This window comes from Amborella trichopoda, chromosome 6, assembly GCF_054954075.1.
Source record: "Amborella trichopoda isolate Santa Cruz 75 chromosome 6, AtrichopodaSantaCruz75HAP2 v2.0, whole genome shotgun sequence".
Classification (NCBI taxonomy): Eukaryota; Viridiplantae; Streptophyta; class Magnoliopsida; order Amborellales; family Amborellaceae; genus Amborella; species Amborella trichopoda.
The window spans coordinates 4,603,805-4,616,263 of record NC_142341.1 but is presented as its reverse complement, the minus strand read 5'-3'; the positions used below and the strand labels follow the sequence as shown (position 1 = coordinate 4,616,263).

The 12,459-nt window shown below is 32.3% G+C and overlaps 1 protein-coding gene across 1 annotated transcript; it reads left to right on the top strand.

Annotated features, from left to right (window-relative positions):
• The first annotated feature begins 637 nt into the window (after positions 1-637).
• Positions 638-9,014, top strand: LOC18434424 (uncharacterized). The gene is made up of 8 exons (XM_020667260.2): positions 638-1,169; positions 1,279-1,411; positions 1,520-1,591; positions 3,884-4,027; positions 5,862-5,939; positions 6,852-6,929; positions 7,027-7,076; positions 8,828-9,014. The coding sequence occupies exons 1-8, from the start codon at positions 1,103-1,105 to the stop codon at positions 8,830-8,832; spliced, it is 627 nt and encodes a 208-aa protein (XP_020522919.1). The 5' UTR covers positions 638-1,102; the 3' UTR covers positions 8,833-9,014.
• Positions 9,015-12,459: the final 3,445 nt, after the last annotated feature.

Sequence of the window (12,459 nt, the reverse complement as noted above, 5' to 3'; positions counted from 1 at the left end):
ATATAATATAATATAATAAAAATATAATATAATATAATATAATATAATATAATATAATAAAAAATAAAAATATAATATAATATAATAAAAATATAATATAATAAAAATATAATATAATATAATATAATAAAAATATAATATAATATAATATAATATAAAAAAATATAAAAATATAATATAATATAAAAATATAATATAAAAAAATATAATATAAAAAAATATAATATAAAAAAAAATATAATATAATATAAAAAAATATAATATAAAAAAAAATATAATATAAAAAAAAAAGTCTAAAAAAAAAATAATATAAAAAACATATTTAAAGCATGATTAAATAAAACACATCCAAATGAAATTGAAAAGTAGTAGCAAAAAGGGATTTTAAAATAGTGATACGTCGCAAGGGCATTTTCAAAAAATTTCAAAGAAAAGGCAGAAAAATATAAAAATAAGTATTCATAGCTAGAATACTTTCCAATTTTTATCAAAATGATAAAAAAAGAAAGGTTTAAAAACACGTTACAAACAAATCATTATTTCTTAGAATTTTATATATTTTTTGAAGGTTTTTAAAAATACCCTGCCATACCGGATCGGCCAGTGAGTACTTGGCTCCAGTTTGACCGGCCAAGTTTGTGAACATTGGTTCTATATTTTGCTTTCCATTTTTCCCAAACCGGCCGTTTGACCGGCGAGCCTAAAAATTCTGACAGAAGAAAAATAGAAAGCAAAATATAGAACCAGTTTAAACAATTCTACATTTTTGCTTTCCATTTTTCCTCGGCTCTAGTTTGAAAGTTCTAGATTTTTGCTTTCCATTTTTCCTCAGCTCCAGTTTGAAAATTCTATATTTTTGCTTTCTATTTTCCTCGGCTCCAGTTTGACAGGCCAAGCATTGGCTTTCCATTTTTCCTCTGCCAGAATCTAAATTTTAGTAATTTTTAGGCTTAGCATGGGTAATGGTACGACAAGGATCCTAGTCTATAAAAACATGAAAATATTACAAAATTAGGTACTTGTCCATCCCCGTCATTTCGAACCTTTCACCAACCACCCTCTATAAATTTACATCACCCAACCAAGTACCTCTCTCTCTCTAATGGCGTATTGGGCGCTGATCTTCCTTTTGGCTTCCTCTGTAATTGTGAATGCGACCAATTTTGAAGGTAAAAGACTGTAATGTAACTGTTTTCTATCACAGGAGAGGGTTATGAGCTCTCCCACTCTCTTCTGCACCACACTTTCATGATCATGTCTGGCTTTCTGGAATTGCAGGGGAAGCTCTGATGGCTCAGAGGGAAAAGCTGGTAGATCCTTCGAATGTGCTCGCCAGTTGGGATTCCGAGTTTGCAGATCCATGCCAATGGTTTCATGTCCATTGCAACGATGTTAGCAGCGTCATAAGCTTGTAAGCTCCTCTCTCTCTCACAAACATAATATTGTTCTAGTGAGAAAGTTTTCTCTCTCTCTCTCTCTCTCTCTCTCTCTCTCTCTCTAAGTTTGCGGCTCGATGCAGAGATCTTGGAGATGTAGGGCTTTCAGGAACCTTGGTGCCGGAGTTGGGATCACTGGGATCGCTTCAGAGACTGTAAGAACTCCATGGTCTCTTAACAAGTAGATGGGTTTTGTCTTCTTGACCTTGTGCTCTCCATGATGGAGTATAGACAATTTTTTTCAAAAACAGAAAAAAAAAATCATTCCAAAAGAGATGAGTAGGATTGTATATTACAGGAGAATTTATCTTTATTATAAGGAAGTCACGTTTACTCAGCCATTAGATTTCAATGGGGCGTGATATAAAATTTAAAAAGAATTTGAACTTTGAGTGTAATGGGTAATACCCTCACGATCACTAGATTTAATATGATAAGTGATTATAATCTTCTTATACCACAAATAAATGCTCAGTTTATATACTTCTTATTTTTTTAATTTTAAAAATTAAAACGTTATTACTAATATTTTTCCTGAGTATAATAAAGTGGCAGAAAAACGAAAATAAAAAAAAAAACGAAAAATATCCACCCTTTGCTTAATCAAGTGATTAAATAACCTATCAATCAACTCAGAACTAGCTGGATTGACTTCGTGATGATAGAGTTCCAATCCAAGTCTCTGTCCGAATTCGGCTGAGTCGTGGGTAATGCTTAAAGATAAAAAAAAGGGAAAATTTGTATTTTAACACCCTAAAATTGATTTCCCGAACTTTATTGTATTTTTTTGTTTCAATAGTCCATTTAACCCAAAAATTGATTATTAATTACCTCCTTTTTATCCAAAAATAGATTATTCGATCAATTAAGATTTTGTTGAGGCTGTCTCCTCAAAATCTGGTGATTCTGCAACTCTAAAATTCCTATCCACCTTTCTTCTAATTTTTCACTTGATTCTTAAATGATTTGCATTTAAGTCTTAGTGTCAAAACCCAAAATGAGAGGATAACTTTCCAATTTTGGGGAATCTTTTGAACTCGAAATAGGAAATCTTCCATTTGTCAGCTATTAATCTACCAAATTCATTTAAATACATCCCAAATTGCTCCTATCACGTTGATCTATAAAAGATCTAACAAAGTTTTTGAATCAAAACCGAAAATCACGACTTTTGATTTTTAAATTATTTTTTTAGCCAATTTTTTCAGCCTTTTCCTTTCTGTTCGTCTTTTTTGATCGGTAGTTTTTTATTTCAATGTTAATTTGTACTTCCCATTCAATCGAATCTATTTTTATTTCAAATACTTGATTTAATGTATTTTATCTTTTAATTTACCCTTTTTAAAAAAATAAAAATAAAAATACTATAGACCTAATATATATTTGTAGTCGACCCCAAATGATTGGAACAAAGCTTAGATGATGGTGACTATAGACCTCATACATTTTCCTTTTTGGTTTGGGCATGTCTCATTCAATTTTGGCAGTTTTTTTAATTTTTAAAATATATTGGATATTTTTTATTTTTTTATTAGCATGTTGTGCCACCGCTTATAGTAGGTTGACCCCTTACAAAATAACCACAAGACATTACCAATTTAACATTTTACCCATTTGTAATTATTCCAACTCATAATCATGTGTCTTTTGATAAGTATTTTGAAATTAAATAAAAAATAAAAAAATTTACAAAAACCTCCCTCAAGTATACTATTTATGCAACTTAACCCCCCCCTCCAACTAACCTTTCCTCTCATGTTTTTCTCCACAACCATCTTTTTTGGCCAAAACCCCCGATCCAAAACAAAAGAAAAAAAAAGACTAAACTACCCCCTCTCTCTCCTCGTAGCTTTTACCAATAAATCTCTCTCCATACGCTCCGACGGTCCATTTAAACGTTCTAGCAGTGAAGACACGCAATCTGACAATGCAAGGACTCACTTCGGCAGTACACCTTCTGGAGCCATATCACTCCAGCAGTTGAATTGGTCGCTTTGGGAATACACTACTTGGGACCGTCAATTGAATTTTTTTTTTTTGTTGGGAGTGGCATTTCAGTCCAAGAAATAATAATGTTTTACCTTGGGGGAGGTTTTGAGAGGAAAGGTGATTGTGGGAAAAAAAGTGGGAGAAAATATTAGTTGGGGTAAGTTGCATATATATATATATATATATATATAATATACTTTAGGGAAGTTTTTGAAAAAATATGTGTAAGATGTTAAACAGTACGTCTCCGATAAGTTTCCCTTTCCTTCATTCCTCCCAAGTAGTTTTATTATATACTTCATTGTAAAAAGATAATAGATTATTATTTTGCGTCTATGCCCTCATTCATAAAACCACGTGCTTTAAATTATCTGTACTTTCAGATTTGTCTCTCGGGGCTTGCTTTGTAAAATTAAAATTATTTATCGGGATTACCGTGTAAAATTACAATCTTACAGGTACTTTTACAATAACAACTTAAGTGGGGGCATTCCTGAAGAACTCGGACAACTGAAAAACCTTGCAGTTCTGGAGTTGGAGAACAATAGTCTCACTGGCGTCATTCCTCCTTCTCTTGCCACCATACAACCCCTCTGCTCTTTGTGAGTATCAAATTCTGCTTCTAGAGCTTAACATCAAAAAGTTTCTTCTTCTATCAAGTAAAATTGTAAAGTAAATTTATATATATATATATATATATATATATATATATATATATATATATATATATATATATATATATATATATATATATATATATATATATATATATATATATATATATATATATATATATATATATATATATATATATATGAGAAAAGCTGAGATTAGCTCACTAGCTTATATGAACATATGAGCCCAACGGTCTATCTGACAGTCACGACTTCATTTCATATCCAACGGCCTATTTGACAGTCACGATTTGAATTTTAATTTGTTTTTTACAAATCCAAGTCACTTGAAATTTTAGATGTGTGTTCTTATTATCAAGACGCACCTAATAAAAATATAAAATAAAATTGGTGTCATAAAAATATAAAATAAAATAAAATTGGTGTTATAAAAATTAATTTATAGAATAAAGAACTCCAACTTTCACGGATTTCAAATTTCTACTAATTAAATCTCTTTAAAAGAGTCAATATATATAAGCTCTAATTGCATATTTATAGTTAAGGTATAATCCATTTGTGAATGTCCTCAAAAAATTTTATTTTCAAGCAAATAAAGTAATACGACACCGTCTTTTTTTTTTTCAATTGTGAAAATTTAGGAAATTTGGTTATCTAAAGTGTATTTTATGCCAATGAAGAGTAAGGTGTTTTATGCCAATGGCACTCCAAATTTTGGGGTCCGAGGGCCGGCTCAGTTCGAGAACGATCTGAGGACGGGGGACTTTGGACTACTCTCTGGACAGGGCTCAACTCCAGAGCAATTTGAGGAAGAACCATCCTCGGACCACTCTTTCTTCCAACAAAAAGTATCAAAGAGTAGTCCGAGGATGGGTACCTCGAATCGCTCTAAAACTGAGCCGGCCCTTGGACCGCTCTCGAACTGAGCCCTACTAATGAAAAAACTAGAAAAATATAAATAGAACGTGGCATCCTCGGACAGTAGGGCAACTTTGAAAAAATTTAAAAAAAAAGGTATCGACTGATCTTCCACGTAATTTTCTCCCAAAATTAGCCCATTTCAGATTTTTCTATTTGTTTATGTGTCCGTACATAAATTACTCTAAAAAGAATCTTCAGTTAGTAACTCAGTAAACCGAGGGAAAAATATATAGACACTTTCGCCAGGGATGTGTGGAGTGAAACACAAGTGCCACACGCTGAATTTCTTGATATTTTTCTATTGTCTTGAACAACATAAGGTGCTTTTCATGCAACATAAACTTTAGTCCTGTGAAAGGAAAGTATATTGTATTTGCCCTTCTCAAATATATAGATTGCAATATGCATCTTCCATACTAACTTGATAGACAATATATGCTTTCCTTTCACAAGTTCTATCTAGATATAAACTACTTGATATAATTTAGAAAATAATTTGGGAGGTTCTTTTATCAAAACTATGTTATAATGTTAATGAGATTTAATTCAAATGGATTTGCTGTTTGGATATATGAATCTTTTTAGCTAGAAAGATAGTGCACTACAATGGGTAGTGCCCAACTGTATGAGAACGAAGCTTAAAATAATCTATGTTTAATATTATAATCTTTTCTTTTTTTTTTCAAATTTATGATTTTAGTGGTTGAGATTATTGGTCTACAAAATTTTAATTCCAAAATTGATCTTGGAGCTATTTTTTTTTTAAGAGACCCTATTTGAAATAGATGTGTCGGTCCGCGCATGATGCCTTTAATTGGGTTAAAACCCAATTATTTTACTGAGGATGTTTGATAATATGTGGTGGTCTGCAACAATGTAGGAATCTCTCCAACAACAAATTGACCGGCAATGTTCCCCAAGGACTCTTAAACAAGGCTGCTTCCGGAACTCTTAGATTGTAAGCTATCTCTCTCTCTCTCTCTAAGCTATACATTTGTCTCTCAAACTGAGCCCTAACCTAAAAACTAGAAAAATATAAATAGAAACTGGCATTCTCGGACAGTGGGACAACTTTGAAAAAATTAAAAAAAAAATGAAGATCAACTGATCTTCCACGTAATTTTCTCACAAAATTAGCCCATTTCATATTTTCCTATTTGTTTGTGTGTTCGTACAGAAATTACTCTAAAAATAATCTTCAGTTAGTACCTCCGTAAACCGAGGGAAAAATTATTGTATTTTCGCTAGGGATGTGTGGAGTGAAACACAAGTGCCACACGCTGAATTCCTTGATGTTTTTTTATTGTCTTGAACAATATAAGGTGATTTTCATGCAACATAAACCTTAGTCATGTGAAAGGAAAAGGAAAGTATACGGTATTTATCCTTTCAAAATATAAAGATTGTAATGTACATCTTCCATATTAACTTGATGAATAATATATATTTTCCTTTCATAAGTTCTATGGAAATATAATAATTTAGAAAAGAATTTGGGAGGTTCTTTTATCGAAACTATGTTATAATATTAATGAGATTTAATTCAAATGCATTTGCTATTTGGATACATAAATTTTTTTAGCTAGAAACCTAGTGCACGACAATGAGTGGTGCTCAACCGTCTTAAAACAAAACTTAAAATAATTTATGTTTAATATTATAAATCTATTTTTTTCAAATTCACGTAGTTGAGATTATTGGCCTACAAAATTTTAATCCCAAAATTGGTCTTGGAGCTATTTTTTTTAAAGAGACCCTATTTGAATAGGTGTGTCGGTCCACGCATCATAACAGATGCCTTTAATTTGGTTAAAACCCAATTATTTTACTGAGGATGTTTGATAAAATATGGTGGTCTGCAACAATGTAGGGATCTCTCCAACAACAAATTGACCGGCATTGTTCCCCAAGGACTCTTAAACAAGGCTGCTTCCGGAGCTCTTAGATTGTAAGCTGCCTCTCTCTCTCTCTCTCTCTAGTTGTGAATTGTGTAGATATATTTCTCAGTTTTCATCTTTAATGAGGTAATGCTTGTGAATATGCAGAAATGTCACAGGAAACATGATTCCCAGCCCGCCAAGGAAATTGGGAAGAGGTAAGAACAAAGGCTTGAACTCATAGGTATCTTATGACCATAGAATCTTGTAGTCAAAAATCTCATCAATGTTCAATACTTGGATGGACGGCCATAGAAGGATAATGGTTCCATTCTTCCAATAATGACCGCAGGTCATATGGGTCTGGTTTACTTTATCAATACGAAATAGTTCTTACGCCTCTAAACTATTTTATTTCTAATGTTTTTTCTACAAAAACTCTTGATACCAAATTTTCCTTTTCCACTCCTCTTAAACTCCCACTTGTGAAAAATATGGATATAAAATTCTCAATAAAACCAAATGACCAAAATACTGGTTTCTTTTAAGGGTATTTTGGATATTTTATTTTATAAAAAATTAAAATATTTTTTTTAGGTGCACCCCATTTGAATGATGGAAAGTTCGAAATTTCATATTCATATAACTTGTAGAAAAAATATTAAAAATCAAATACTCTAAAGGGATCCAGATCAAACAGTCAGTGGCTCATTTTATCAAAATTGAACAACTGGAAAGGGAGGGAAGTATGTATCTTCCATACAGTAGGAGAAATATAGAAAATTTTCCCAATAGTTGTAAATGAGTCTTAGGACTCAAATGTAGATCTTTTTCGGCAAATATTTCTTAATGGTCGGGGCAACTCACCCACTTCCCAGTATTAGGGGGACCTCCAAAAATCACAGTCACATCTATAACACTTTTATGCTCAATTTAAGGAAAAAAGAAAAAACACTCGCTCCAAATTGAACGGCTTTATGGGGACGGAAGTATATATCTTCCATACGCTAAGGAAAGTATAGAAATCTTTGTCGATGATTTTTATGAGTCTTAGGACTCATATATAGATAGATATATGTCCCCTCTTTTTTGGTAAATATTTTCGAATGGCCGGGGTGACTCTCCTACTTCGTAGTATATGGGGAACCTCAAAAAATCACAAATCACATTATATCCTAAAAAAGAGATTGAGGAACACATAAGGTGCTCCAAATTGAATTCCCTCTAAGATTAATATTGAGATTTATTTGTTGAATGTGACATAAGTTTCTTCCGGCTGCAATTCAATTATCATTTTCTTCATAAACTTGGGGGCAAAGTTTGAAGGGGTATGGGATCCATCCAACATGATATCCTTAAGTAGAATGAACCACTTAGAACCTACACTTTGTTGGGATTGGAACCATTTATTTTTTTATAAAAGAAAGTCACAATTACCATTAGCTCTGGATGTACAATTAAATAATTTATTAAAATGTGTCACATATTTTGAAAATTTTTATTTTGGACCACCGACACACCTCTAGTCACCCGATTTTACATCTAATAGTTGATTATAATCATGACTTGTACAAAAATAAATGGTGTTATTGCATACATTTTCTATTTTAAAATAGCATGGCAAAGTATTGCTTTTTACGGAAGTATTGAAATATGAAAAAGTGCATCCTCGTCTAAAACTTTTAGACCAACATCTTATAAGTTGTAACAAAAAAAATTATCAATAATTTTGCAGCAGCAATCTCATATCAGTCTTCAATTTTTAAAATTCCAAAGAAAATTTAGCAAAATCTTTTGGAGCAGTTCCCCCTAAGAAAAAAAAGGATATTTTTTTTAAAGGAATTTCTGTTGCGCCTTCCAATGTATGATTTCTCCTTCTCTCCCATATCTTTTCGTGTAATCTCTCCTAGCATTGCTCACTTTTTCTTTGTTATTATTACTTATTCTTTTTATTTATTTTGTTTTGCAGCTTAATTAATGGAGTAATGCTTCCAGATAGAATGGCCTCAAAAAGACGGTCAACAATACAGGAAACTAAGAGTAGAAGAAATAAAGATGATTAAATCATAATCAAATCCCTATTACTGATGGTGGGATTTTAAATTGAGATTTGTTTACTGATAGTGGGAATTTAAATTGAGATTAGTTTTTTTCAATTTTCCATGTTCTTAAATTTAAATAATGAAGTATGTACCTCGAATCAAAATTCACGTTCTTATGTTACACCAAATGGATTTAAAATATTACATCCCACGAATTTGAAGTCCTAAAATTAATTCTAAATGGGATTTTATCCGACGGACTAAATGGGCATTATACTCCCATGGGAATATAGATTCTTTTCACATGCAACGGAGAATGAGATATGAGATTTGGGCACTGGCTTGGATTCAAAGCTCACGTACTTGGAAAGAGACTAGTATTCAAAGCTCAAATATTTCAAAGGGAAAAAGAAATAAAACCTCCTCTCCAAAATTCTAATTCTAAATGACATATTGGTCCGATAAATATCTCAGGGAACCTCTTTAACTTGCCCCTTACCTTTTCATTTTTCAAATTATAGACTTTACCCTTCCTCTTTTTTTTAATAACCTCTAGAAGGTCTCTAGAGAGATAATGAAAGGGAAAAATTTTTGTGTAAATTTCTTATATTATTTCATGGTAGGTCTTCTTTCCATTTTTTTTCAACCGGCCTAAAGAAATCTTTTTATATTATTTCAACCCAAAAACGTGTTTTAATGGATAGAAAGGTAAAATAGGATTAAAAAAGTTTTTAGGTTGAAATGAAAATATTTGCATCAAGGTCTAAGATGGCTTGGCTTTCGAGAACGAGAAGCTTGAACAGCTCGGCTTATCATAGCTAGATGTCCGGCTCATGCTGGCTTTGCCTGCTGTGGTAGTATAGTAGCCCTCGAGAAGGTATGCGTGGACCTGGTCCTTCCTCTCTAGTCTTTCTTACTTGATAAGTGGGTACAGTGAAATCTTTAAGGGTTTCTTTATGTGGCTTGAAAGAAAAAAAAGAAACATGGTCTACCATGAAATAATATGAAGAATTAGGGTTCTATACGTAATTTTCCGAAAAGGAGAAAGAGAATGAGAGCTTTTTTAGGATTTAGATAACATGATGATTAAAAAAAATATGGTAAATTATATAATTTGGACAATATAAAGATAAAGAGGGGGTTCAACTTCCTTCTTTGTTTAACCCACGGGATATTTATAGGACTAAGAGATTATTTGAAATTACAATTTTAGAGAAGGTGGTTTATGTCGTTTTTGCTATGCTATTTCGAAATAGAGAACTACAAAACTGCGGCACACTTTCAAGTTCGAATCTTTTGCAAAGAAATTGAATGGCTTAGTTTCAAACTTTGTGCTTTAGCACTAAAGATTTTTTTGGCCTGGGGAGACTGAAATATTTTTGGAATCAAAATTTAAGTAAAATTAACTGAAATGAAAATCTAGGGACATGGAAGGAGATTGACTAAAGATTTTCAAAGTCTAATTGCAATGCTAAAATTAAACATAAATAAGATAAAAGGGAAAAGAAAGAGACCATATATCTTCGAGATCCGCAACATAGATCCCAACCCAAGAACAGATCAAATTAAATTGTATGAGTTGGATTTTGGGATAGATCCCCAGTATGATTATATATAAGAAAAATCAAATCAGGTTAAGTAGTATACGAGAAGGATCAAATGGATCTAAGGTAGTTAAACGTTATATGAAAAGGATCAAATGGATCTAATGTACTTAAATGGATAAGCAGGTTAAATAGTATACGAGAAGGATCAAATGGATCTAAGGTAGTTAAATGTTATATGAGAAGGATCAAATGGATCTAATGTACTTAAATGGATAAGTTTGTTTTTGAGAAATGTATTTAAATGGATATGAGAAGGGATCAAATGGATCTAAGGGGATATTTATGTATGTGAAGGTAAATTGTATTGCAATTTTTCTGGTGACAGCTTTTCTGCAGGAATAACAAGATTCAAATATCACTTGTCATGAGAACAAATGAATGATATAAAAGATTGTCGTCGAGTACCGGATGACGTACTTTGGCTGTTTATGCGACACACGAGGAATCTTCTAATCCTCAAAAGAAGAAGAACAAATTTTTCAAAATGTTAATCAATGTTGGATAAACCTAGGTACCTCTACTACCGGTTCATGTTTGCAACATAGTTCTTTACGATCATTGTTGTAAAGAATGAAGGAAAAAAAAGCTTTTATTATCTAGTTTTTGTTATTATTTGCTTAATTTCAATATCTTTTCTATTTCAAAATCCGTTTTTAAAACTCCCCCGGATTTCTCCACAATTTTCCAAAAATAGTTGCTTTTTTTTTTTTTTTAAGCGCTTTTTAGCTGGCATGGCCAATGGACAATCAAATAAGGGGCGATAAAGTCTTAGGGTTTTTTTTTTTTTTTTGGCCATAATTTTACAAAAACCCTTTTCCAACCTCTGATTGATGGAGATTAAACGTTAAACGAGACGGAGATTGCATTTTCTTTGCCAAAATTTCATGTATAAACACCTATCTCTCTTAGATGAGTTTAAACTCGAAATAAGGCGGAGATTATTTCATGTATAAATACCCATCTCTCTTAGATGAGTTTAAACTCGAAACAAGGCGGAGAGTGCATTTTCTTTGCCAAAATTTCATGAATAAACGCCCATCTCTCTCTCTGGGGGAATAAATCAAATTTATTTATCTTTCTCTCTAATCCATATTTACCTTTTGAAGGGCAACATCCCTAAGCCCCTCTCCCCCTCTCTCTCTGTCTCTTTCTGTTATCGTCTGAATATTTAATTCAAAACACATATCTCTCTCTGTTTCCCTAATGAAAATTATGTTTATAGTAAACTTAAACAAAACACATCTAAAAGTTATTAAAAAATCAGTGAAAAAGGCAATTTATTGACGGAGGTATTTTTTAAATAACCCACTGGTACTTTAAATAATCCAAAAAGAAGGAAAAATATAAAAATAAGTATTCATGGCCCAAACACTTCTCAATTTTTACCAAAACAATAGAAAACATAAGAAAACACATTACAGTTTATTTTCTTTCTGTTTTTTCTTTTTTTGGATTGTTTATATTTCTTTGAAATTTTTTCAACATGTTCAAAATTTGACCACAAAAACTGCCTAAAATCGGATTGGCCAAAAGCCGATGTTGGATGATCCGGCCAGTTCTATTTCAACCCCACATATTGTCGAACACTGCTCTCAATGCTCCGATAAAGATCTGCTAGTTGGAAGCATATAGCTTTAAAGAGTCAGAGGAGCACAAAATGTGGATTCTAAGGAGAGCGAGGGGGGTGGCGGGCCATGAGGCTTGGGCAGTGTCTGTAAAACAGGCTGGTTAGAACCAAAACCAGCCGTTTAGATCGCTACCGGTGGGGTGGCGAGTCCGGTTAAGGCCGTTTTTATGGTACACCTCATAAGATGACACTCTCCAAACACACCAAGCCCAAAACCGGCTGGTTTCAAGTAGAACCGGCGGTTTTTAACATAATCCGGCTGTTTTTTTCTAACCGGTCCAGCTAACCGTTTTAACTCCCAATATAACGATGATTTCAACGCATC